The 27,703-nt window shown below is 47.3% G+C and overlaps 1 protein-coding gene across 1 annotated transcript; it reads right to left on the reverse strand.

Annotated features, from left to right (window-relative positions):
• Positions 1–72: 72 nt before the first annotated feature.
• On the reverse strand, positions 73–27,703 carry LOC111159708 (serine palmitoyltransferase 1-like). The gene is made up of 8 exons (XM_022522267.1): positions 27,647–27,703; positions 24,853–24,960; positions 23,105–23,199; positions 16,714–16,722; positions 13,002–13,086; positions 12,375–12,444; positions 4,940–5,166; positions 73–134 (listed from the first exon to the last, which is right to left on the reverse strand). Exons 1-7 carry the CDS (start codon positions 27,701–27,703, stop codon positions 4,940–4,942), a joined length of 651 nt encoding a protein of 216 aa, XP_022377975.1. The 3' UTR covers positions 73–134.

Genomic DNA, 27,703 nt, shown 5'->3' on the forward strand with positions numbered 1-27,703 from the left:
CCCCCATCCGAGTACTGCAATGCTCGGTGAGCGTGGTGGCTTACCAGGTCTGGGAGAGGACAGATAGCCCCAGTGTTCATATATAGCCCTTCCATGACGATGAAATGTCGAGTGACCCGAGCCATGCGAGGAATCTTTAAAAGGAAGACAAAAAAAAGACATTTTAAATCTCAGTAACTCCAAATGCAGAATCTGTTAGATGCTTCCTAGCACTCCACCCGACAAAATCTATTCATCTGAATAAGTAAACCAATAGACAGTCCAGGTGAGTTTCAAGTTCAAGGTTTTATGCCCTGTTATTTTGAGACAATAGTGCTGTCTTTTCTCATGTTTTCCAGTTCACTCAATCCATGAGGTGACTGCACACATGCATGCACACACGCAATTTAGGTGCTCTGAGAATGCCGAAGCACAAACAAAACTCCCCAAACCCAGAATGACTGAGATAGCCCAAGGGAAATTTGTGGGGAGATGGGCACATTTTAAGTCACAATGGGGCCATGATACCTGGATTATCCACTGGTCAAAATGTATGGCCAGGATTTTTTCACTTCAACATCTACCAGGTTTGCCTAAAACAGAGCTACAATGATGATGGCAATCATCACAGATGGGGCGGGAGTTTGACAGAGGCTCTGATGATACAAGAAGGGCAGAATGTTGATAAAAGGTTGGGAGAAGGGCACGAGGCTTCTTATACTACTGTATTTCCTTTGAGTATACCCGAGATTTTCCATAATAAAAAGTTGAAAAGACAAACCCTGTTCTCCTTCACCTACCAAACAGCAGATAAAATCCTTCCTAACCACCAGGTCAAGTAAAATTCAAACCATGACCTCATCCAGGCATGTCTGAGGCAGTGGCGGAGGGCTACTTCAGACAACACAGAACCTTCCTGCACCCCGCTGTTGGCAGGTCACTAATAATAAGCCACCCACCCTGGGGAATTTGTAGATGATTCAGGCGTGCAAGGTTGAAAAATACTGAGATCCTTGGGTAGAACTGGGAACATCTTCCTCTGCAAAGGTTTCTTGCCTCTAAGCTTCTAACGAGGGACATGCCAGAACCCATGGCTATAACACTCAGAGCATGCGGAATACATGCCCCTGAGTTGGCTCGACCACCTTCACTCCACTCTTGACTCAGACCCAAACGCCATGGGTTTGCTGGGAGTCATGGGGGAGGACAGGAAGAGAGGCAAGCCTCCCCCAACCTTTCCAGAATGAAGTATTTTTATTACGACTTAAAAAATACTCAATGTAGGAATCTTGGGAAATGAGAAAGTGCACAAAGTTTTTAACAGATCAGGTAGTTACAAGACCCATTGATAGTGACTGTCCAGACCTCAACACCACCATAAACTAAGAAGATCTAAGTGTCACTTATGAAACACATCACTGAGCAATGGCCATATACTCTTCTTTAAGTGACCAGGGAACATATTCTCACATAGACTACATCATGAGCCATGACACAAACTGCAACAAATTTAAAATCTCCCAAAACTTGGAAATTAAACACACTTCTAAATAATTTGTGGGTCAAAGAGAGTCTAAACGACAATAAAATATACCAAACTAAATGAAAATAGACCAACGTATGTGGGACAAGGCTAGAGGAGCACGTAAGTAGTGCACAGCACTAACACATAAGAAAAAAGGAAAAGTCTCAAATCAATAATCAAAATTCCCAACTAAAGAATCTAGAAAAAGAAGAGCAAAAAGAAGCCAAAAAGAGCAGAAGGCAGGAAACAATAGCAGAAAGTGATAGAATTGAAAACAAAAATATAATGGAGAACAATCATTGAAACAACCAGCTGATTCTTTGCAAAGATAAATAAAATTGAATAACTGGAGCAAAACTGACTACAGAGAGAGGAGAGAGAATACCAGACAGGAATGAAACGTGTTATCACTTCAGGTTCTGCAAACGTTTAGAAGAAAAAGGAAATATTATAAAGAACACAACCTAAGTTTCACAACTGAGAAGAACGAATTCCTTGAAAAAAAACACAAACCATCTTAACTCATCAATATGACACTGACAATCTGACCAGCCTTTTAAGTACTAAGGAAATTGAATTCAGAATTAAAATTCTTTCAAAAAATAAATCTCGGGGCGCCTGGGTGGCTCAGCGGGTTAAAGCCTCCGCCTTCGGCTCAGGTCATGATCCCAGGATCCTGGGATCGAGCCCTACATCAGGCTCTCTGCTCGGCGGGGAGCCTGCTTCCTCCTCTCTCTCTGCCTGCCTCTCTGTCTACTTGTGATCTCTGTCAAATAAATAAATAAAATCTTTAAAAAAAAAAAAAAAATCTCCAGGCCTGGTTGGCTTTACTGGAGAAATCTACCAAACATTTAAGGAATTAACATTAATTTTATACTATTTCTCCAGAAAACATAAGAAGGAATCCCAGGGGATTTTATGGACGAGTCGCCTAATGTCAAGATCAAAGTCCAAAAAATGCAAACATCATTAGCCATCAGGGGAATATAAATTAAAATTACAATAAAATCTCTCTATACGCTTATCAGAATGGCTAAAATTTAAAAAAAAAAAAAAATGACAATACCAAATGCTTCTGAGGATGTCGAGAAACTACATTACTTAAATACTACTTATGGGAATGCAAAATGGTACAGCCGCTCTGGAAAACAGGCAATTTCTTAAACAACTATGCAATGCTATGTAACCCAGCAGCCGCACTCCTTGGCCTACACCTACAGAAATGAAAACCTAGCTTTAGAGAAAACCTGTGCATAAATGCTCACAGCAGCCTTCTTTGTTCTAGCCCCAATCAGGAAAGAGCTCAGACATTCTCCATCGGTGAGTGGTTCAACCAACTGTGTTGCTTCCAGACCGTGAAGTACGTACGACTCAGTAATCACAAGGAATGAATTCACGATCCATACAACATGGGTGGACCTCCAGAGAATTAATGCTGAGGGAATAAGCGACTCCCCAAACACTATTTAGTGTACGACCACACTTGTATTAACAATCTTGAAATGACAACATTACAAAAAGGGAGACTGGAGGTGGCTGCCAGGGGATAAGGAGTAGGCAGAGCGGGAGGACCACGGATATGGCAACGTGAGGGATCCTTGTGGTGCAACGTGAGGGATCCTTGTGGCGACGGAAATGTTCTGGATCTTGACTTCATCCGTGTCCATAACCCAGCTATGAAGCAAGCACTGGCGGAGACAGGGCAAAGAGCCCACAGAATCTCCGTATTATTTGTCGTGAACAGGGACAGACCTAGCACGTGAGCAAGCACTCCACCGAGATTACTGCTGGCAAAGCTCTCCCACCATTTACTGAAAGTCAGAGACTAAGCCCTGCGCATAACTGTCCAGACCTAATGAATTCATCCAATAATTTACTAAACACCAGCATCACCTCTAGTGCTCCCACCTCTGGATGAGTTCTGGGAGGAACGTTTAAAGTGATGTGTCAGAGCACAGCAATTGGAAGCAAGCGCAGCCCAGGCCTCCCGGCCGGTACCACAGAAAACGCAATCCCACACTCGGGACCTGACGAGGATGCACACGAGCTCTGCGCAGCCACGTGCTGGCGCTCCGGGCTGCTGGGGGATGGAGGGGCAGGACGGGCTGCACACCTCCAGCCCTGGCCCCACGAAGCCCAACGGGGCCGACGCTGTGGCGTGTACCCGAGCTTGCTGCACCGGCAGGAGCCCACCGGGGAGAGGCGAGAGGCCGGTGCGGGGGCCATGGGAAGCTGGGCTCTGAGCCTTGGCGCTCAGACCCCTCTTCTAAGTGCCAGTCTCTGTTCATTTATTGACCGAGCTGGTGTTTTCTGAGCACAACTGAGCGGAAATGCGCTCCCAGGCAATGAACTAGGAAGGACCGACGGAAGTGCCACAGAAGCAGAGCCCAGCAAGCGTGAGGCGGGACGAGCAGGGGACAGTGGGGCCGTGTGCATGTGTGTGCACACGTGCACGTGGGAGGCCTGACAAGCAGGGGACTGTGACAGGCAGTGTGAGCACCCGTGTGATCTTGGGTTCCCAAGGAGACCAAACCCCTCCGGCTGTGAGACTTTCCCTGCATGTAGCAGGGGTCTCAGCTTGGTCCGTGAGGTGAGGGAGGGTGGCCCTGTAGAAGCACTACCGTGTGGGTGAGCAGAACGAGCCAGGATCAAGGAGGGGGGGAAGACTATTCTAGGCACAGGGACTGGTGTGTTCAAAGGCCCAAAAGCGAGAGGAAACTAGCATATAGGGCCAATGAGTCTACAGCACGAGCACCTGAAGGAAAAGGGGACAAAATGAGCCTGGAAAGGTAGTCTAGAATGCAGAAGACTGTAATAAGAACTTGGATCTTTATTTCAGGAACGATGGAAGCTCTTAAGCATGACATAATCAGATGAGCATTTTTTAAAAAGATTATTCTGGCTATGGTGTTAAAAAGGAAAAGAGGAAACAAAAGTAAATCTGAGACCTAAAATTCAAAGTCACTTAATGATCCACTCAAAGGACAGCAGAGGCTTGGGCTAGAGGGTGGTGTCCACAGTGGGAGCAGCTGGCTGCCCAGCTGGGCCAGCCCCAGCCCACTGCTCTCCGCTCTTACTCTTCACAAAAGTGGAGATGCCACACAGCCAGGGCACGTGTGCTTGAGTGCAGATTTGCTCGTGGCTTCTATGATCCTAGCAAGCCATGAAGCAAGGTCAGCAGAGAGCAGGACTCGGGGCGGGGTGGTGGGCAATGGAGGACTCCGCTGAGCGACTGCTTGGGCGGCGACCATGGACCTTCAAGGACACTACACTGCCACAGAGCTACAGAGGGAAGTAAGTTTGGCTTTCCCGACATCAGTAAATAAAACCAATCAATTAAAAAAGATGCTTTCGGCATCCTTATAGTGATGGTCTCATCAATGCCGCACCAATTACTTCGTGGAAATTCCTCTTTAAACAGAAAGTCAGTATTACCTAAGGCAGATAACCTCTAACAAAGGAATTCTCCAGGAAGATCACCATTATCTCCAGAGGAACTCTGACTGGCAACACAGGTAAAGTTACACACACAAACATAATGTCGCCTCTCTTGGAGTAAGCGGGGATTGTACTGGCTATGGTGGCAAACCCGTAGGAGCAGATGATGGCTTCTTCTGTCTTCATGAATTTTGCCAGGTGGTCTTCCAAATCCAAGTGCACATCTACAATAAGATGTTAAGTGGTTAAAACATCTTCTAATTCTTTCTCTTTAAGTACAGAATAAAGAAAATAACATAAGCAGTTTAGTTAGTAATACTGTCACTTTATGACCAAAATGAAACCGTCTTTGAGTTGTAAATTATATGAGATCTACTGAGATGACTCTCAGCCGAAACGATTCCCCAAGCCTGTGAATGGCATCAGCTACTCCTCTGCCCCTACAAGGTATTAGTGGGGCCGCTCCAATCCTGGCTCTTGCTTCTCTGCCACGCTAGCTCAGCGACACAAGGCCCAGCGACTTCACCTGTTTTGACTTCCCACAACCAACCCCATGGAGGCTTTACTAACGTGTGACTCGGTATTAAAGCCTTTTCCCATTTAGCAGAAGGTACCACACCAGACATTAAGACAGCTGGAAACCAACTTTAAAAGGAAAAGAAAAGATGAATAGGAGAGCCTGCGCCCTGCAGATGACAGTGGCGCCGGCACGCAGCGTGCACCTGCTCCAGCGCCACGGCAATCGCTCTCCCGTCCGACTCTCCACATGAGCGTACAGGGACTTCGGATGTGTGGAACAAAGAGAAATGCAGTCATTTACAAAAGCTGCTTGTGAAGAACGCTGGTGTAACAGCAGGAACGGACTGTGCCCGTTAACCTGGGACCACCTATCGTGGCTGCTCACTGCCGCTCACCTTCCCAGTCTCAGGCACTGGGCTACACTCCCCAGCAGGCAGGCTACACGCCCCTGCGGTGACTAGAATAAACAGTGCACGGACGAGCTTTGAACCTGAAAACTTCGAAGTGGTCCTAAAACGAGGCATTACCCAGGAGAGAAGAGGACTTTTAAAACTTCCTCTAGCTCTTTTCACTATAGCAGGACCCACGCCTGGACAACAATCAGAGTTCTGCCACACTCCCTGTCAAGGTTCAGGGAAGCAGACGCCTGAAGCGAGCTCTAGCTTACTTGCTGGGTATTGCTGCTCAGTTTTCCCGCTCCTCACTGCAGGTCTCTTGCCATCGAACTGGGGTTTGGCTCAGGGCACCTGCCTACGGCCGTCTGCCACTCGGCGGCGAGTTCCCACCTGCGCCCTCCATTCACGAGCAAGCGCATTCAGTCTCCGGTCAGGAGACACGGTGCACGTGTCTGAGAGTAGAGGGACAGAGGTGCTTCAGGCAGGTAGGCCGCAGGCGTGACCTGGCCCCTTGTCTCTTCCAGCTGTTTCCTGCCTTTCAGTCGTGCCCCTCTGTCAGGTGGCACAAACCCAGTCCCCCTCCCTGACCCTATGCTTACCAGACTACCTGGCGTTACCTGAAAGCCACTGCACGTCTGATTAACAAATGAACTGAGAACATTACTGGACTTCCCTCATCTAAACACTTTTTAAAATATATTTTTAAGGGGCACCTGGGTGGCTCAGCGGGTTAAAGCCTCTGCCTTCGGCTCAGGTCATGATCCCAGGGTCCTGGGATCCAGCCCCACATTGGGCTCTCTGTGAAGCAGGGAGCCTGCTTCCCTTCCTCTCTCTCTGCCTGCCTCTCTGTCTACTTGTGATCTCTGTCTGTCAAATAAATAAAATAAAATCTTAAAAAAAAAAACCCTCTAATTTATAAAAAAAATATATATATATATTTTTAAAAAGTCCATTCTTTTATTATAACCTGATTGGAATGGGATAAATAGTTCATTTTCACAATTCCTCCAAGACATGTGTACATGAAAGACCAAACACGCCTCTTCCTGTTGGCAGTTAAAATGTACACCAACATAGCGTATTACGAAAAGCACATGAAGTGCCGTTTGACTTCCATTCCTGAGAGGTCACGGTCACTGCACAGATGACATCAACATTAGCTAAGTGTGGGACTTTACAGTAATGAAGTCAATGACTGTATCCCATGTGATCCGAATGGTATCAAACAGGTACTTAGGTCTTGAGCATCAGACCTGTGACATCACCAACACACAGAACATGACCCTGACCCTGATGGCCCGTCCTCTGCCACGTGCTGCCAGTGAAAGGTTTCGGGGAAAATCGGACGAGAACAAGGGAAGCAGCCACATGCTAGAGAACCAGGCATCCCCCACACTGAGTAAGGAGCTCCTGCCTCCTCCTCAGAGTGCTCTCTGCACCATGCTTACAGGCAAGCCCCCGTCACCCCTATTTCTGATCAGAATGAGGGCAAGTCCCCCTCTGCACATGACAATGTGGCCTCTAAATCAGGACTATCTACCCCAAATCTCCATGATTTAGTTAGCAGACGAGCCCCAGAACTGCTCTCATCCAGTATCTCCATTTCAAAAACAAAACACCTGCTATGGACTCGCACTATTTTTGCTAAATACAAAGATTTTAAATCATTCTGTAGACTCCGCTTTACATGACTCATTTTTTCACTGATGAGGGATGAGAAAGTCAAACAACTTGGCTTAATTTCAGGGCTTTAGCATTAGCTACGCAGTGGACGAAAACTACATGTTAGAAACATTCCCACCGTCATACATACTCACAATTGCTTTTACATCACTGCCAAAAAGTGGTTAAGAAGAATCTACAGTAAGTCAATGACTTACCGATTCTTGCCTTTCCCAAAAGTCTAACAAAGACTGGCCTCTTTCTCCTCGTACCTGAAGACACTGGGCTTTAGCTGATGGCAGCCTTGCAGAGCAGGTTTGTGACAGGTGGGTGCGCTGCGCGCCTGACTTCCGATGTGTGACAGCTACAGGCCGTGCTCTCCTGCTTCTGATTTCGGTCTTCTGCGCAGACAAACCGTTCCACCGACTGTTCCACGGATTTGCACAGAGTGCAGGTAGAGCACTACACCCTCAGAGTCACTGCTAGGAACACACAGCAGGACAGAGGCCACGGAGGGAGGTGCCCAGAAAGCTCTGTGTCCCTCCCAGCACTCGCTGCCCTTTCTTGCACCCGTTCCCTAACCAGAACCTAACAGAAGGGATTTGAGGCCGGTACAGGATGTCTGGCACCCAAGGCAGGGCCTGGCCACGGCAGTCATCACAGGGGGTTCCAGATCTGGCCCCCAGCCTCACCGGGTGTGGACCAGGGCAGGCCTGAAACAGCTCCGTGCCTCTCAGGTTCTTCCTCTGTCAAAGAGGTAACAGTCAGACCGGCCTCAAAGGACTGTTACCAGAACCATGAGTCAATGCCCATGGAACACTCACAGTAACACCTGACATGGAAAAACCAATACACCATTTAAGTGTTTGTACAGGTAAATCAATATTTGTAGGATAAAAGGCTTTCTTTTAAAAGGAAAAACACAGTTACACCATTTTCTAATTAAGTTGTCCAAACCCCCGTATTTTTTTTTTTTTATTTATTTGTCAGAGAGAGAGAGGGAGAGAGAGCAAGCACAGGCAGACAGAATGGCAGGCAGAGGCAGAGGGAGAAGCAGGCTCCCCGATGAGCAAGGAGCCCGATGTGGGACTCGATCCCAGGACGCTGGGATCATGACCTGAGCCGAAGGCAGCTGCTTAACCAACTGAGCCACCCAGGCGTCCCCAAACCCCCGTATTTAAGAACCTCATATTATAGTAATTTTTCCATCTGCCTTCCCTTTTATTATTTTTTTTTAATTTTATTTATTTATTTGACAGAGAGAGAGAGCTCACAAGTAGGCAGAGAGGCGGGGGAAGCAGGCTCCCTGTTGAGCAGAGAGCCTGATGTGGGGCTCGATCCCAGGACCCTGAGATCATGACCCGAGCCGAAGGCAGTGGCTTAAACTCACTAGCCACCCAGGTGCCCCCTGCCTTCCCTTTTATATATCTCCTCTTTTATTCTGCTAAGAGGCATTTCAGCTTTCTTGGTTGTCTTCCAAAGGAAAGACTACAAAATAGTCAACTTCAGAACAGTTTAGAAACAACCAACTACATTTTTTCTTAAGGCTTCTATATTTTGTGTTACATACTGTTATTTTTTTTCCTATCCCTGGAGACAAGGACAACTTTTCTTAAAAGTACAAATAATACACTTATGCATTCATTAGAACATAAATATAGGGCTGAGTGTTTTCCAAAACGTTTTTCCGTGCAGCATCTTATGTGATTCTTGCCAAAACGTTCTAAGCTGTGCAAACAAGGAGCATCCCCACCTATCCTGCAAAAGCAACCCTGTGACCAGTTAGTATAAAGAAGTGGCAGGTCTAGGAACGTTATGACCAAATGTTCCTCCTAATAAAACACGCAGGCATGACTCAGTTGACTGCTCTGAATTAAAGAAAGAATATATTCTGAAAAATAAACTGAACAATTTACTTGTTCACTAATGGCTCCTGAACACAATTAAATGCCACTATCCTTCACCATGAAATCCTGCCACTGACTGTATTTTGACTTAGTTTAAAAACAAAGAGTCAAGCAGGCACTGTGTATGCAAAGCAGATACTGGGAAACCAGTGATAACCTCCAGTAAAAGAGATCTGAACGTATTCAAGGAAAACCGAGAAGCTGAAAAAGAGAAATTGTCCAAGCACGCAGCGGAGCCCTAGAGGAAAGTCCTCTCTAGGGCCTGACAAATTCCTCTCGTGCCGTTCTCAAACACACGCTCTGACAATAAAATAAGAAGCTGGAAAACTCCTAACCACATGGTCCTGACAAGATGACCAGAGACCTTGAGGAGTTCTACTTGCCAAAGGCAGAACATTCAGCCCAAGAAACTAGACGAATTTTAACTCAACCATCATTTGACTTTTTTTTTCTGTATTGATCATCTAATGTCATCTAATACGTTACTATGAAATAATAAAAAAGAAAACATTTTAATAAAGAAATTGATTTTTACTAGTGATTTACATTCATTTTTGAAAAGCTGAAAAAAGAGCTAAACAAAGAAGTCTCTTCATCTTTGAAAGTGGATGCCTGAATGTGTTACTCCCAGGGGAAAAAAAAGAGGACATTAAAAAAATAACTTTTGGGCGGGGGGGGGGGCCCTGGGTGGCTCAGTTGGTTGAGTATCCAGCTTCTGATTTCGGCTCAGGTCATGAACTCAGGGTTGTGAGACGGAGTCCCGCGTCAGGGTCTGTGCTCAGCAAGGAGTCTGCTTAGGACCCCTAAAAATCCAAACCCAATTTAAATTTCAAACTCACTCCAACAGCAAGGTACAGAATACATGCAGGCTATGCTGCCATTTTTGTAAAAATAATGGGAAAACGTATGTACGGGAAGTAGTTTGCATTTGCTAAAAAACGTCCCTGGAGGAATTAATAAGGAACTACTCAGAGTAGTAGTTCCTTAGTAGCTGCCTTTTGTGGGGGCGGGGGTGGGGGGGCTGGCTGCGATAACGGTGGGGGAGGAGACAACTTTCACTCTCTGTGAACCTTCCAAAGCTCACATCATGGGCTGAATTATTCAATCAAAAATACTTAGAAATCATGAACTTGGGGCACCTGTGTGGCTCAGTCGTTAAGCGTCTGCCTTCGGTTCAGGTCATGATCCCAGAGTCCTGGGACTGAGCCCCTCATCGGGCTCCCTACTCGGCGGGAAGTCTGCTTCTCCCTCTCCCGCTCCCCCTGCTTATGTTCCCCCTCTTGCGGTCTCTCACTGTCAAAAGAATAAATAAAAATCTGAAAAAAAAAAAAAAAAAAGAAAAGAAAAGAAACCATGAACTAAAGATCCCGCATCTGGAAGCACACGACAAGCCGCTACTGCATACTTCAATCCGGGGGAGCCACACACAAAGCTGACTGGGCTATTTTTACCAACTCTGGGAAAACTGGTTTCAAAGAGTTCAAACCTTTCTTTTTCATGACTTGATTCAGCAATAAATCTGCTATTTTCTCAAATTAACTCCCAAGCAGAAGCCAAGGTCATACATGAAAATAAAATTCCCTAGAAAGAAATGCTTTCAAGAAAGTAATTTTTTTTTTTTAACCCCAGGCAAGCAAATTATAGAAATTCTTGTTGATCAGATTACAACAAACAACCCATAAAAATTGTCTTGCCTAGCTCTCTAATACTACTTATCCAGGAAGTAATTCCTTACCAGTAACAACCAAGCAGACAACCCGTGTCTGCACTAAAGAGGCGAACTGACCGGCGCTCTGTAAGTCTTTGGTCCTGCCATCAGGGCTGGCATTAGAGTACTTGGCTCCTCGTTATAAGGCTGAAATTAATGAGCTGTGTGACTGTGAGGAAGTCACGTAACCTCTCTGAGCTTTCTACACCACTTCTGAATGGTGGGATGCTGGAACACAAGATATTTCAGACCCACCCCAACTTAAAATATTGGGACACCTACTCTGTTGTCTGTTTCCAATACCAATAATTTAATACTAAGCTAGCTAGGGAATAAAGAAAGGTTCTCCCATCCATAAAAACACCTTCACTGTTTAAGACAAAAACACACACACACAGGCTTAGACATGGAAACTTGGACAGAAGACAGAAGAGATTTCCCAGGCTCTATTTTCCCCACATGCTGCCATGTGGAGGCCAGAACGTTACGTCCCCCACAATATTCACGTGAACAATCATTTAACAACATTTTCCCTGAGGACTCTGAGTTGGGGACTTCGTCGTGTTTGGAACCACACTCATCCTAAGACACAGGTGGTCGTCAATGACCCTCTTCATTCCAGGAAGAGCCACATCATCAATCCTTCACCACCTCCCACCCCATCTGTCCTGTCTCCCTTCCCCTAGGAGGTGGTTGCCCAGCTGGAGCCAACCCCAGTCCACTCACAGCAAGGCTGGAGCCAGGTTCTGGGCTCCCCAGCAGAAGGTGGGCAGAGCCATGTGCAACACCCCATGCCTGCTTCAAGGGCTACTGCAGCCGCACAGCCTGCTCCTTCACACCGGCCCTCGGCTGCACCCTCGCGGACAAGCACATGGACGGTAGGTTCGGCACTGGAGGAAGGGGACGGGGAAGAAGTCGGTAACTGCATAACTGTGAAGAGCAGGGCCATCTGCAGCAGGACCTATCCCTTTCCAACAGGCAAGCACGACAGAAACAAACCGGGTCTCCTCACGCCACGGTCCTTGGGGCACCTACAAGAGCAGCTCAGGCTCCGCCGGGCTGACGAGCTGGCACTGGGCAGCAGGTCCTTTCCTCCACGAGGACCAGGGCCCCTCACGCACACAGACTCAACCACTCAGCGCCACAGTTAATCACGGATCTCTTTTCCGAGGAGTTTTGAAATTAAACTGAGTCCGTCGTTAGACACAGGCGAGTAGTATGAAGGAGACAGCGGTACATACCAAACGTGCCATAGAATCCTCTAGGTCCGCAAGTCCCCACGCCATACTTCAGAGACGCCAAAGCTGCCGCCTTTGTGGGAGAAAAGTCAGGTCTTAATGCTTTATCTTCAGGGTTCAAAACTGACATTTCCTACTCTTTACCCCTCCTCCCAGGGCGCCCCACTGCCAACTATGTCCCTTTCTTTCCTAGAAGCGTGGCAATTCTGACTGGACATGAAGAGCAGATACATGCGAACATGTAGGGACAGAACTTAAAACATGGAAAAGCGGTGTTAGTCTGATTATCCAAACATGGTTAACTCAAGGCCTTTATGATTTTTGGCTTTTCTGGGCAGAAGTCTTTCCTCCGAACGGCTCACTGTCCTCCCAGGACACAGAGCCATTTCCGAGGCACACCTCCGACTGTGACCTGGGGGCTGGCTCACAGGGCTCCCTGGATGTCAGGGCCCCCAAGCCACACCACACACCCTGACTGCCCACCCTCTGTCGAACCCAGGTCACAGCTCTGCCAAGAAAGAGCGATGGCCAATGGCCAGCAGAGGGAGCCCCTTCCCATGTTCTATGTTGGTCTCTTCTCTCCTGCCCAGTTTTCTAAGAAATCTGCGGTTATGCACAAGACCTACTTACCTTAACCCGAGCGTTATCCAACAATCTCGGGAAATTAAAGGAGGCAAAGTTGACACATTTCTTTCCATTCACCACAGTGTTGTGGCTGGGGGTCTGAGGAAAGAGGACAGAAGTAGATTTGAGCAGATATTCATGTTCCAGGGCACGTGCTGTCACAACACTCTGGGGCCACACGAGACACAGAACTGATGTCACTCTACCCTGGCTGCACACCGGTCTCCTAGCTCTCTGCTCAAACTAACTGATGAATCATTTCAGATTTATTTATTTCTAGAGAGAGTGTAAGTACACACGCAGGAACAGGGGAGAGGCAGAGGGAGAGAGAGAATCCCAAGCAGACTCAGAGCTGAGTGCGGAGCCTAATGCAGAGCTTGATCTCATGACCCTAAAACCATGACCTGAGCCTTAATCAAGAGTCAGCCGCTTCACTGACGGAGCCACCCAGGCGCCTTCTTCTCATTATTTTTGAAGTGTAAAATTAGGAAGTGGTATTTATGAATCAGCCACTAGTTTTATTATCAGGCTAATTTGTAGTACTTAAAAAAAAAACAACAACAAACAAGTGAGCTATAATTCCAACACAGATAAATGACAAACCTTTATTGGATTTTAAAACTCATTAAGAAAGAAGTAGCTAAATGAAATGAAGTACCTTGGGAAAAAATTTGGAATAAGACAAAAATGAAGGAAATATAAAAACATCAAAATCAAAAGCAAGAATGGGAAGAAAAGGTTTGGCTTTATAGTTAAATAGTTTGAAAATACACATTAACTACAGAAAGAGACAACAGCAGTCAGTGGGCTAGGTTTCCCAGTTCTACAGTTAGTGCTGGAATACTGTGTAAGAAGGATCCTGCTCTAGCCCCGGGGAGAAATAAAGCAACAGGGTGTCCAGTAGCCTGGGAGCCCAGGTCTCAGCAGACAGGCTCTTGAGATGACCACAAGTGCTCTGCTAATGATACTTCCACAGGAAGACCGGAAAACCCTGCTCTCGGGCCAGGTTCAAAGAACTGGTTTTCGAGGAGAGAAACAGACGATGCTGGGCAACCTGGGAAGGAAGAGAATGACCACCGGAAGTAAGTGGACCTGTACAGAAGGCAGGAGGCCTCTGGGAAAAGAACATGGGGTGCACCTGCATTCCAGCTCCTCCTGGCTTCTGGAGCTCGGGGAAGCTCCCTCGACCGGTGAGTCTCTGCTCCTTCATCCATGAAGTCGGGAGAGAACCCACCTCTCCGGAGAACAGCTCTAAAAGTGCCTGGTCCATAAGAGGTGCTCTCTAAATATTCCTTCCTTCTTCCCTATGTCCTCAAGGGCTTCTCCTCTCAACCACCTGCTCTGACTCTGAACCCACCATGTCATTCGGTGGCCTTCTTAGGTTTCCTGCTCCTGCTGGCATGGAGTTGCCGGCGCTCAGAAAGAGAAAAGACGGAGCCACTATGGAGACAAGTCTGTAGTAAAGCCTGCCGGGAAAGTCAAGGCTGTTCTACAAAAACTAATAAGCAAAAACAAAACAAAATGAAACAAAACCACTAACAGAGAAATCAAACCATCCAGGAAAAGTACACCCCAAACCGCTGAGCACAGCTGATAAGCTGTCAGGAGGCAGCATGATGTAGGAGTCCGGGACCTAGTTCCTGTCGGCACCTGGAGCAGGGAAGGAGCAGCTGTGGGCAGAAACGGAAGGATCCCACCCGTGCTCTGTGCAGCTTTGCAGGGATGTCACACTCGGCCCTTACCACTGAACACCAGAGAACGGGACCCTTCAGGATCTCTCGCAGATGCAAATATAGCCAAGCTAGAAAGACAGTTTCACAATGAAGGCATCAGAGGACAGAAGGTGGGAAAATAAAACCCTTCCCAACCAAAAGCCACAACCTCACTATTAGTGAGAGTCAGTAATTAGAAAGTGAACTTAGAAACATGGAGGACAGTGTTTTAACAGAAGGAGACTAGGATTACAGAACCGCACGAACAATGGGTTGGGTAGCAGTGTGAGAGCAGCTCCCTAGAGCAATGAAAGACTCCAGAGCCCAAGAGAACTGTGTGCATATAAACACCTGGCGAATGACGGCAGATGCACCACAAACTGCCAAATCACACACATTTCTTTTTCTATGGAGCAAAATAAAGTTGGATAAACATGCACAAAGGTGAATTCTAGGCATATTAGAAACCTAGAAGATATTTTGGAAGAGGTAACAAAAGAAAATGTGGAGGAATGTCCTAGCGACGCCAGGGAGTATGGGGAGAATTTCTGCACAAGTCCTCCCACACACTAAGAGTGAGACCAAAATGGATGAATCAGAGTCAAAATTAAGAATTTAGTTGGGGATCCTGGGGGGCTCAGTCAGTTAGGCATCCGACCCTTGATCTCAGCTAAGGTCTTGGTCTCAGAGTCGTGAGCTTAGGCCCTGTGTTGGGCTCTGCTGTGCGTGGAGCCTACTTAAAAATAAAGAGAGAGGGAGAGAATTTGGTTCAGTGATGACACCGCCGACAAAGCTCACAGATGGGCAACACTTACTGAACACTTCACCGAACCGAAGATGCCACAGCCATTTTTAAAGGAAGGAAAACTGTGCTGATAAAACAGGAGGATGTTTTCTTGTGATCTTACAATTTCCGAGTTTACACCGAATGAGAAGTTCTATTAGGTATCTCAGACACAGATTTTTGTCACACTACATCTGCACAACTAAGCGAGAAAACATAACAGAAATCCGTCAACACATCCCTAACCGCTCCACCGGAGCCCCGGCTGTTTGCTCCACGCCTCCAAGTCACGGACCGCACGGGTGCGCCGACAAGAGTCCTCCAGGCTGTCAGGAGCGCCTCGTGTCGGGCAGGGTGCTCCCTCATCATTGCCGAGCTTGCCTGACAGGTTAGCATCTCCCACACCTCAAATTCTGATGCCGAACTCTGTCCCTGGGCTGAATTCATCTTTCCCCCAATGGAATCACACTTCTAAAAGCCAGGTGCAACCACCCACAGGCAGGAATTTGACGGAGGGAGGTTCAAGCCTCAGTCACTGCAGCCTCTGCTCACTGGCTGGGAGGAGTCTGGACCTTTCCCCAGCCGGTCCCTGGTTTCCCTGCCAGCAGCGCTCACAGCTCTACGGAGGAGCCAGCGGTAAGTGCAGCCAGGACCAGTTTACAGGGCCAGAGGCAAGGATGGCCCCGCCGACAACAACTCTCAGAATCCCTAAGATTCATCCCGGTTCAAATATCTGATGATAGGAAGAACACGAACGTGTGTCTTAAAACTGACATACAGAGCACTACACTGAAAACGGACCACAGAAGAAAGTCTACAAGGCACACGGGATTCGGGCTAATCAAGACACGCACCAGGAATGCAGCGAGAAGAGGTGAAGACATGAAGAGGCATTCACAGAATGGGAAAACCCCACCGGCTCCTAAGCAGATGAAATGATACTCAAAGGCCCAAATAATCAGAAAAATACAAAATAAAACAATGTTGCCCAGCAGGGCTGTGGGAAGCTGGGCCCCCCTATCCCAACTCAGGGGAGCGGAGATGGGTGCACCACCAGGTAGGGAAGCCCCACAGGGAAATGAGACAGGCGTGTGTCAGGACCTACTGCTGGCTCCAGAGACTCACGCAGCTGCACAAGGGGCCAGTAATCACCAGATTTTGTGTGGCAGCGGGGAGTGGGCGCAGCTGAGGGACCCAACATGAGCAAAGCGGCTAAGTACACAATGGAGGCCTACACAGCAGGTGGAAGGAAAGAGCAAGAAGCACATCCAGCCCTCCCCATCCGGTCTGCGCTGAGTGAAATCTCTTCATTATCCCTTCACGCCAGCTAACATTCTATTTCACTGTTGGTTTGTCTGCCCCAGAAGACCTACAATTTTGATTCACTGTATGTGCTCAGCACATTCCTGGGGCACAATGGGCGCCCAAACATATGTTTAAAAAAATGAGTGTGAATAAATAAGAATCAGAAAGAAGTTGGAGCACAAAATTAAAAACATACTTCATAAAACGTTAAGATCTATTTCCAAAGGTAGTGTGACAATTAACACTGGGAAACCGCATGAAGCTGACTTGGGGTGCTGGAGGGGAAGCTAGGGGGGAGGCTGGAGGGGAGGCTGGAGGGGAAGCTGGGGGGGAAGCCTGGAGGGGAGGCTAGAAGGGGAGCAGCACGGTTCAATGCCAGTCACAAGAAGAACTGGGGATTCCAGGCCCCTCCCAGAGGAAGCAATCTTCAACTATAGCCCCTAACCGGGAGTGTGGGGCACAGCATCTCCTACAAGAGACCCACCAGCCCTGCAGCTCAGCCAGTGAGAAGCCCTCACAGGCCTGGACTCTTGCTTACCTCCAATAAACTTTCATCAAAATAACCCCTCTCGGGGCACCTGGGTGGCTCAGTGGGTTAATAAGCCTCTGCCTTCGGCTCAGGTCATGATCTCAGGGTCTTGGGATCGAGTCCCGCATCGGGCTCTCTGCTTGGCAGGGAGCCTGCTTTCTCCTCTCTCTCTCTCTGTCTGCCTCTCTGCCTACTTGTGATCTCTCTCTGTCAAATAAATAAATAAAATATTTAAAAAAAAAAAAAAAAACCTCTCAACAGCCTCCTCCCTCAGAAAATGACATTCCTCTCCCTTGTCTGTTGGACTTACCCACAGTTTAGCCCTAACTTGCTGGTCCCAAATTGTAATTTTTATTCCCAAATAAACCCATTTTTATTGGTAAAAATAACTATTTTTAAGGTTAACAATACATGCATAATAAAAATAAAAGGCATCATTTTAGTAATTCAGACATACAGGACATCAAGCAATGACTGAAAGTTCAGTGGAAGTATTTCAGGGGGCGGCCAAGTGGGGGTCTGGGGGGAGGACGAAAGGAGACAAGGTGTAAAACACCAGCGCTGCCCTGTGCGGGGCGCCAACCAGAGTGGAATGGAGGACAGGGTCAGCACCTGTGTCCACAAGGCCGCACGTGGAGAAACTAAGATGGAGCTTCCACCGAGTCAGAAGACAAGACTCTGGCAGAGCTGAGTGAGAAGCGAGACCCGAGCAAACACCGCCTGCGGGGGAAACACGACCCTGCACGTGCGCCATCATACACCTCTGTACCTAAAGGCATGTGGTCAACGCAACCTGAGAAACTGCTTCAGGTCAATTCACTCAGAAACGGTAAGAAGAAATGGACAATTACTAACGGACAATAACCAAAACTCACTCAGTTTGAAGAACTCACTGAAGACAGGGAGTTTGGGACTAAAAATCTAGGCTCAACACAACAAACAGTGCGACCAATGCAGACCTGTTAGAGGGAGGTGGAGGGTCAGTAACGCATCCTCCAGACTGAGCAGCCCCTCCACGACTGAAAGCTGAAGCCGGCCCCCATCGTGCCGACGGAGCTGTGGGGTAACTCACCGATGGGGTGCTGAGGCAGGCAGGCAGGCAGGGCAGTGAGTGCGCAGCCGCTCTGCGCCCAGTCCAGGCGAGCCTTGCCCTGGCTCTTCGGGAGCACAGGGCATGGGGGCACGGTCACGGGGTAGTCATCTAAACTGGGGCCTTCTGCAGGCCAGTGATCCCGACCAGTTACCTACGATGTCTTCTTCAGGGAAGATCGGAACAAGCCTCCCCTCTTCCGGTCAAGGCATACGTTAACCTCCACGGGGCCCAGACCACAGAGCCCTGGCGAGGTCACTGCACGGGCATGAAACTGGAGGGCCAGAGACGGAGTCAGTGTTGTCAGCATGCCGACCACACGATGACTAAGAGGAGGGCAAGGCCGATTATATCTGATACCTGAACTGGAGCAGCAAAATGAAGGGAAAAGAAGAAACAAAACTCACATTTCAACAGGCAGGTCAAGAATCCCAAACATTAACAAAACAAACCAGCAACGTATAAGAACTAATCAAACAGCCTTATTCCAGGTATTTAAGAATTATTTATGAATAGAAGATCTACCAGTGGCCTCTGGTAAAATGAACAAAACCCGTCAGCCTGCGGTCCCTTCTAATGGGACATAAGATGCCTCCAAGGTCTAACTAGCTGATGCTACTAAGACCAGGATGCAGGGAGGGACAACTCCTGGCAAATGGACAGGTTGTATGTGAGAAGTCACAGACCAGAGAGAAAGCTGCACGTGAGCCAGCAGTGAGCAGCTCAGCTGCTGCTCCTGGAAAACGACCCCCCCTCACCCCAGGGAACAGTTCCCTGTGAGCACGAGGGCAGCTGGAAATCTGGTAAGCAGCAGCCACTCGCTCAGATCCCCTTCCTACTCTGCAGAAAGACAGCAGACTTCCTCCCTGGAAAAGCCTGAGTATAACTTTAAGTCCTACGGACAGCTGCGGGATGGCACCGTGCTGAAAACAGGAATCGAGTACAAATCCACATGATGAAAAATGGGACACCGAGCCCTCCTCCTGGAAACAAAGAAGGAAACCTGCATAATCTCGAATCAGGGAAGGACTGTAAAACCAATACAAAAGCACAAGCAACAAAAGAACAAAACAGAACTCTGGATTTCATTAAAATTAGAAACATTTGTGCTTCAAAGCACACTGTCAGAGAAGCAACAAACCCACAGAATGGGGAAAAATATCAGCATGTCGCATTTTTGATAAGGGACTGGTATCCAAAATATACAAAGTTTTCTTATAACTCAATGATAAAAAGACAAATAACCCAATTAGAAAATGGGCAAATGACTTAAATAGGTTATTCTCCAGAAAAGACGTATAAATGGCTGATCAGTGCATGAAAAGATGCTCAGCGTCATTAATCATTGGGAAATGCAAATCCCAACCATGGAGGGTACCACTCCCCACCTACAGGATGGTCACAATGAAAGACAGTGTTGGCCAAGACAGGGAGAAATTACAACTCTCATGCATTGCTGGTGAGAATGGAAAATGATTCAGCCACTTTGGAAAACAGACTGGTGGGTCCTCAAAGTAAGTTCCCACAAACCTCGACAATTTCATTCCCAGGTGTATATTCAGGAGAAATAAAAACATATGTCCACAGAGGAAATGTGTACATAGAGGCGCCAGGGTGACTCAGTTGGTTAACTGTCTGCCTTTGGCTCAGGTCTTGATCCCGGGGTCCTGGTACTAAGCCCCTGCAGTTGGGCTTCCTGCTCAGTGTGGAGTTGCTTCTCTGCCTCCCTCTGCCCGTCCCCTGCTTGTGCATGCACGCTCTCTCTCTAATAAACTCTTTTAAAAAAGTGAAATTAAATAAAAAATGTACACAAATATTCATGGGAATTTATGCACACATATAATCTTTCTCCTTTCATATACTACCATGGAAACAACCCTAAATGCCCATCAACTGATAAATGTGCAAAGTAGGATATATTCAGAGTGAAATGCTGTATTATTCAGACACAAAACTGACACAAGCTACTCTGGCATGGACAAACCTTGGAAACGTGATGCTAAATGAAAGAAATCAGACACAAAGGGCCACATACTGCATGATTCCTTTAAAGTCCAAAACAGGCCAACACACAGAAAAAGTAGGTTAGAACGTGTCAGGGGAAAGTAGATGGGGAATGGGGGGCGTGGGGGGTGAGTGAGCATGGGTGTGCCATTTCTTTCTGGGGTGATAAAAATATTCTGGGGGCGCCTGGGTGGCTCAGTGGGTTAAGCCTCTGCCTTCGGCTCAGGTCAAGATCTCACGGTCCTGGGATGGAGCCCCACATCGGGCTCTCTGCTCAGCGGGGAGCCTGCTTCCTCCTCTCTCTCTGCCTGCCTCTCTGCCTACTGGTGATCTCTGTCAAATAAATAAATAAAATCTTTAAAAAAAAATATTCTGAAATGAGACAGTGGCAATGGTTGCACAAGTCTGTGAACATACTAAAACCCACTCAATTGTGGTGAATTAAAAGACTGAATTTCATGGTCTGAGGATTATGTCAATAAGGCTATTATTGAAAGACAAAACCTCTCCAAGTTAAGTAAATTCACTTACTCTTGTGTTAACCCAGTACTGAATGAACAGCACTAGTGCGTTCACTGAAAAGTAGCTACATTTTTTTTCTACAGATTTTTTTTTTTTAAAGATTTTATTTATTTGACAGACAGAGATCATAAGTAGGCAGAGAGGCAGGCAGAGAGAGAGGGGAAGAAGCAGGCTCCCCGCTGAGCACAGAGCCCGATGTGGGGCTCGATCCCAGGACCCTGGGATCATGACCTGAGCCGAAGGCAGAGGCTTTAACCCACTGAGCCACCCAGGTGCCCCTCTACAGATTTCATTTATTTATTTGACAGACAGAGATCACAAATAGGCAGAGAAGCAGGCAGAGAGAGAGAGGGAAGCAGGCTCTCCACTGAGCAGAGAGCCCGATATAGGACTCGATCCCAGGACCCTGAGATCATGACCTGAGCCGAAGGCAGAGGCTTTAACCCACTGAGCCACCCAGGCGCCCCAAGACAAGCAGTCTTTATGAAGAAAATTACACGGCTTTACTGTAGGACATGAAAGACCAGAGTGACACACCAGGCACATGGTAGTTTCCCACGAATCCACATCAGTGCACTGCCGGTCACAACCCGACCTCATTTGTCAGTCCAATGTGATAAGTTAAACAAGCTCACACTGAGGAACAGAACTGCAAAGAGCCATGCAGTTCGGAAGGACAAGGAGGTGAAGGGCTTGCTCTAGTCAAGGCCTATTCTTATACTGTGCTATTTATGTGAAGTTCTGGCACCAGGAGAGATAGACACGCCGGCAGAGGAGAAACAAAGCCAGAAACAGACCTGTTAGAAGGGCAGACACTATACAGAAGAAGGGAAATTTCTACTCAGTAGGTAAACAATGAACAAGTCAATGCATGCTGGGACAGCTGACCACCGTACTGACACAGGCACATTTGACCTCGGGGGGCAGGGAAGGACTTCTTAACCACAGCACTGATGATGAGTAAGTCTGAGTTCAGAACGCATAAAAATTCTGGATGACCACAGCAATGCACGGAGTGAAGAATGCAAACCTCCCTTCCATCAGCGCAGGACTTGAAGGACACACTCAGAGAAATATGCTGCATCACACTTTTAGACAAAATACTCAATAATTTCATGGCGTCAAGGATACGCGTTAAAAGTATAAATAGAGGAACACTTGGGTGGTTCAGTTGGTCAAGTGTCCGACTCTTGACTTTGGCTCCTGATCGCCGGGTCTTGAGTTCAAGTCCTGCATCATGCTGTGTGCTCAGCGTGGAACCTGTTGAAGGTTCTCTGTCTCCCTCTGTCCCTCTCTGTTCTTAGGCACGCTCTCTCTCTCTCTCTCTCCCTCTCTAAAGAAATGAAATTGTTTTTTTAAAAGGTTTAAATGTAAGTGAAAGACATCCATCAACTTCATGAAAATGGTTGTCCTTTGTGGGTGAGAAGAGTAAGTGGTAGATGGGAAGGCGTTTCTTAGCTATAACTGCAACGTTTTATTTCTTTCTTAAGGTAGATTGGAAATAAAGATAGCAAAATGTCAATGCCTATTTATCCTGCATGGTGGGTATACATGGGTCAGATATTTCCTACAAACTTAAAATACTTCTTAATTTAAGAAAGCATACATGGTAAAGTAAAGACAAGCAACAGAAGAACTAAACACAAAGACAGATCAGACCTTGGAACAAGGAGGGAGAGAGGCAGCACAAGGAAGGTCAAGTTTCAGAACTCGAACTGTCAAAGTCAAGTGCTGCTGTCTATAGCTACCTCACCAAGCAGAAGTGTGAGCACACTATTCATATCTGGTTACGAAGGTAACCTACAACAGATCTAAAATCAGAAACAATGAAGATGAGAAAAAGCAGGAGCACTGCTTTCATTTCAACTCTGTCTCACTATTTGAAGTATTACCAGGAGCATGTATAATTTCACAAAACAAGGTTTTTGGTTTTTGTTTTTTTAATGGAAGAAAGGGACAAACTGCAATGCCCAAACTAGGGACCATAAAACTGTCCGTACATCCTTAACAGAGTCATATATTGGGCACTAAAACAGTTTCTGAGCTTCCAAGATTTCTCACAGTTTGATTTCTGCTAGAAATACTACATAAACCTCTGTATGCTTTGGCGAGTATACCTACAGGAGAGCAAATACACATCCTTTGAGAAGCAAACCACTTTACCCTGAAACGACGTTGTAGTTGAGAGCAGGATGGTCTTTCGAGATGGGAGGAACAAGAGGTTCTGGCTGCCACTCTTCAATCAATTCTTCCTTTTCCTATGGGAGAGAAGGAAACAAAATACAGCAGGGTGCTGGTCACTGTTTTGTTCCCACACTTCCGTTAAAAGCAACCAGTAAGTTCCTTATCTGTTTCTGAACAGCAGCCCGCGAGGCCATGTCACGCACACGGCCTGCCTGTGACCCGGGGCCAGATGTCAGAAGCATCACAGGATCCCCTTGTGTTCAAGAGACTGCAGATCTGTAAACCGAAGGACACTACATCTATGTTGCCAGAAGTTAAGCTTTAAAAACAGTTTTTTTCTTCCACACCTTTTCCGGTAAGATGTCCATGATTACTAAATCTTGCTAAGTTCAGCTTTCAAAGGATGACTCTAAAGTTATGTCCAATCATTCTCTAAAAAATATAGGTATGTGTGGACTGCCAGCTTTATAAACAAAAATTCAAAATACCAGGAATGACGAACCGCTTACAAAGCTGAGCTAGAAACCAGCCACCTGATCATTCATAAGGAGTTCTGAAATGCCAAGGGAAAAAGCTGAGACAGGACCTCTGCCCCGGATGGCCCCATCTTACTGTAATGCTATCCAGAGTGCTCCATGGCATGCTAATCCCACAAGGCAGTCAGAACAAAACGGTGGGGGAGGGAAGAATCTGTGGTCAAGGTGAGGGCATCTCTCCAGAGGTTCAACTATCCACTAGCCTAGTAAAGGCTACGTGAAATCATGTGATCAGACATGCCCTACTCTGCATTAAGCAGGTTTCCCAAATATATTTGCCCTAAGAACCGTATGCTTCATGTCCTTTGGGGGGCACTGCCTGACTGTCCTACAAGGAATATGAACGATCAGGAGGGAGGCAGCCAGTCAGCACAGCATGGGAAGTGATCACCGCGCTGCTGCCTTAATTCTGCCCCATCTCCATGCTGCACCCAGTGCTGCCTTGTGAACCAGAGTTGTAGAGATTTTCATGGAAAAACCTTTCTCACAGTCATGGGTCTCTCTGAGCATCCTGGCCCAATACTACAGGGGCTGGACAGGGAAAGGGCCCGAGGGACGGAAACCACGGTGTGGTCAGAACTGCTCTTCCCTCTTGCACTGGAGTGCCATTCCTAGGTGCTCCCACTGAAGTGAGAGGACAAGCTTCTTTTCCACAAGCCTCCTCATCCTTCAGGTGAACGGGATGCCACATGGGCAGTGCCACAGTCCCCTAGACACTTCTGCTTCCTAAGGTTTGCCTGGCTTGGACTTGGGCTGGGTCCCTTACCACAGAGAAATTCAGTTTGGGGTGGGGAAGTGGGAGGATTGTTTCCTACTTTGAATTTCCTTCATGAAGAACCCAGGGAAAATTCTGTTTAGGTTTCAGAACCAGTGGTGTTCTTCCTGCGCAGCTCACGTCATTCTGCACGTAGATCATCGAAATGTTGTCGCTGCCCAGGCTTCCCTCCTACCATCTGTCCCTAAATCTGCTGCTTCCCTAACACAGTGCAGCGTTCTGTGGCGGGGTGCCCCTCTGGGTGGCTACTTTACCCCTGGCTTCTCCACGTTCAGCTTCCCTGATATTTCCTTTCCGTTGACTGTTCACATGACAGAAAATATTTTAACATATATAGGTGAGCCACCACAAGTATTTTTTGGAAGGGTGTACCAACTGCAATCATACAGTGAGTAGTAAAAGATTTAATTTCTTACCTTGACTGTAAGATCAGATCGTTCTGGTAATCTGTATGTTTTAGAGAACAGAAGTCTGATTATCCAGAGAATTAGAATGCCTTCCAAAATAAGGTGGTAAGCAGGAGCCTAAGAATGAGTCAAAAACCGAAAAAGAAATGAAGTAAACACTTCCAAAATCTGCACATAAATTGTGATGCACTCATATATTGCCTCCCATTACCTTAAACCTATTGCTTCTTAAGATTTATTTTCAAAACTCCTTTTATTTCTACTCATTCCTCTCACCATTTCTAATAGTCAGCAATTTCTCCTTCACACAAAAAATCTGATAGCACAGCTTTAAAACCTCCATAGGAAAGAAATTTAATTCTTAAAATAAAATCGGATGTAGAAGCCCAAGACGTGGAACAATATCAACTATCAGGTCAGTCGGATAACGTACGTTTCTACTGGTGGGAAAGGACAGCAACCAACACTTCACAGCTTTGCTAGCCTTCTTCCACCCCAGTGAACCATGGATGAGTTAGGAGAGTTATCTGAAATTCAGTTTCCACAATTCTTGGTGTTTTGCACATCTTACTCTATTTTCCGTATCCCTGATAAGGCTCTTTAAATCCTTCTTGGAACACGGCTGAGAGAAAAAGACTTTATAAAGGCCTAAAGGAATGGCAGGGTTTTTTTCTTACAGCAGTTCCCCAAAAGTACACAGTGTGTTCCACATCAACAGGCATAAAGACACCTCACTGAAATTATCCATGCCAGGTCTTCTTTCCACTGTACATTTCTAAGATAAAGCCTGGGCTGCCTTCTGTGTTTTGTACAACTAGACACACTAAGTGCGTGTGGAAGATTCCACACAGTGACTAAACCCCAGTCAGCTACAAAGTGATCTACTCCAATAAGCTGTCAGGGAAAGCCATTTAAAAGAGGTATTTAGAAATGTAAATACAAGTTACGTGCAAACATTAGACAAAAAGAAAGTGAAGATGATTCACCGCAGTTAAAAACAAAAACCCAGAATGTGGAGACAGGAAAACTGCAGACAAACTGATAGGTTAACTTTTATTTTTTTTATTTTATTTTTTTTTTCTTTTTCAGTTAAAAAGTTTTATTATGGGACATTTCAAACATATGATAGGTTAACTTTTAAGTCAATATACAATTTTCTAACTACACACATATGTTACATCCACACACTATTATTTCTCTTTTGGGTGTAAGACTCCTCAAATTCTATACACTAACTGTAACAAAACCGGGAGCAAGAATGGAAATCTCTGTTTAAGAAGATTTTTAAATATACTGATTTCCCTTGAATATAATTCATTTAAGAATAAGGACTCTAGTCTAAATATTTTTTTGGTTTTCTTGGGACATCTGGGTGGCTCAGTCACTTGGGCGTCTTCTTTTGGCTCTGGGTCATGATCCCAGGGTCCCGGGATCCGGTCCTGTGTGTGTGTGGCGGTGGGGGGGGGGGGTCCTTGCTCAGTGGGGAGGCTGCTTCTCCCTCTGATGCTCCCCCTGCTTGTACTTGCTCTCTCTCTCTGACAAGTAAATACATAAAATCTTTAAGAAAAACAAAACAAAACATTCTTTTGGTTTTCTCAGCACTTGTACTCTAGTAGGCAAGCAACTCGCTCTACAAAGAAATAGTAAAAAAAAAAACGGAAATACCGATTGTCTAGTGGATTAATCAAAATCACAAATGTGGCTTCTTTTCCTGGAAATGTTACATCCAAGAGAACGCCTCACTCCTGATCAGTTGTGCAGTCCTCACAAAGGGCGCAGCAGCACAGAACAGGAAATTGTTCATTTTTTAAAAACTTTTTTAAAACGTCCACGTCAGTGGCTTTTATCTCTGTGACTATAATGCGGATCGCACTGGCCATCTCGTACATCACATCTGGTCTGTCAACTGTTTTTCAATAGTTCTGAGAAGTCTCGCAGAGAAGACAGCGGTCTCCCCACCAGCAAGCAGCTACGCCAGCTTTTACAGAACTGTCCGAGGAAACCCGGGATTCAGGGCACTGGCACGGGAATTCCCGCCATACGTTCCCGGCGCCCTCCCTCGCACTGAAGCCGCGCCGCTCCGCCGCACAGCCACCAGGCGCATGAGGCTGTGTAAACACAATCCCAAGTTAAGGGCCCGTCACTTCTAGCCGAGTGGCTGGCGGGCGGCCACCGCACAGACCCCGCGGGGACAGAACGTGCGGAAAGTCCTCCTGGCCCGGGCGGAGGAGCTCCGCGGACGCCGGTGGGGCGAACGCTCACTCTCAGTCCGCGGTTCTGCTGCCGAGCCGCCCAACGCACCTGAAGCGGCCGGCCGTTCGGGAACGCGAGCGGAGGCTCCGCGTCCAGGAACACGCCGGAAGGGCACGTTTACCGGACTGAAAGTGGACACACGGGGGAGAATGGCGACGACTTCATATTCCTCTCCCCTCAGCTTCCGGGACCCCTCGCGCCGACAGAAGCAAACTCCCGCACTGGGTTCGGTCCTCCCGTCTGCTCCGCCTCCCGAGCACCCCAGTTGCCTGAGGCCGACGGACCGAGCTCTCCCACCACAGCTTCGCCACCCCGATTCGCCACCCGTGCCCGCTCGGAAGCGTCAAGAGCACCCTCGCCCCTGCGCCCCCGGCCTGTTTCCCTCCCAGCGCCGAAGGAGACCCTCGGTTCCAGCTCCGCCGGAGTCTCCCCGCGAGCACCTCCAGCCGGAGACGCCGGGGTCGGGGCGCGAGCAACCGGCCTCGCTCAGGACCCGTAGCACCCCGCAGGGCCCGGTGTGGTCGCGAGTCGCTCGAGCGCTCAAGCTCACCTTGTAAAGCGCCTGGACCATCTCCGCCAGAACCCACTGCTCCGCGGCGGTCGCCAT

The sequence above is a fragment of the Enhydra lutris genome, unplaced genomic scaffold, assembly GCF_002288905.1.
Source record: "Enhydra lutris kenyoni isolate GAN:26980312 unplaced genomic scaffold, ASM228890v2 scaffoldscaffold69, whole genome shotgun sequence".
Classification (NCBI taxonomy): domain Eukaryota; kingdom Metazoa; phylum Chordata; class Mammalia; order Carnivora; family Mustelidae; genus Enhydra; species Enhydra lutris.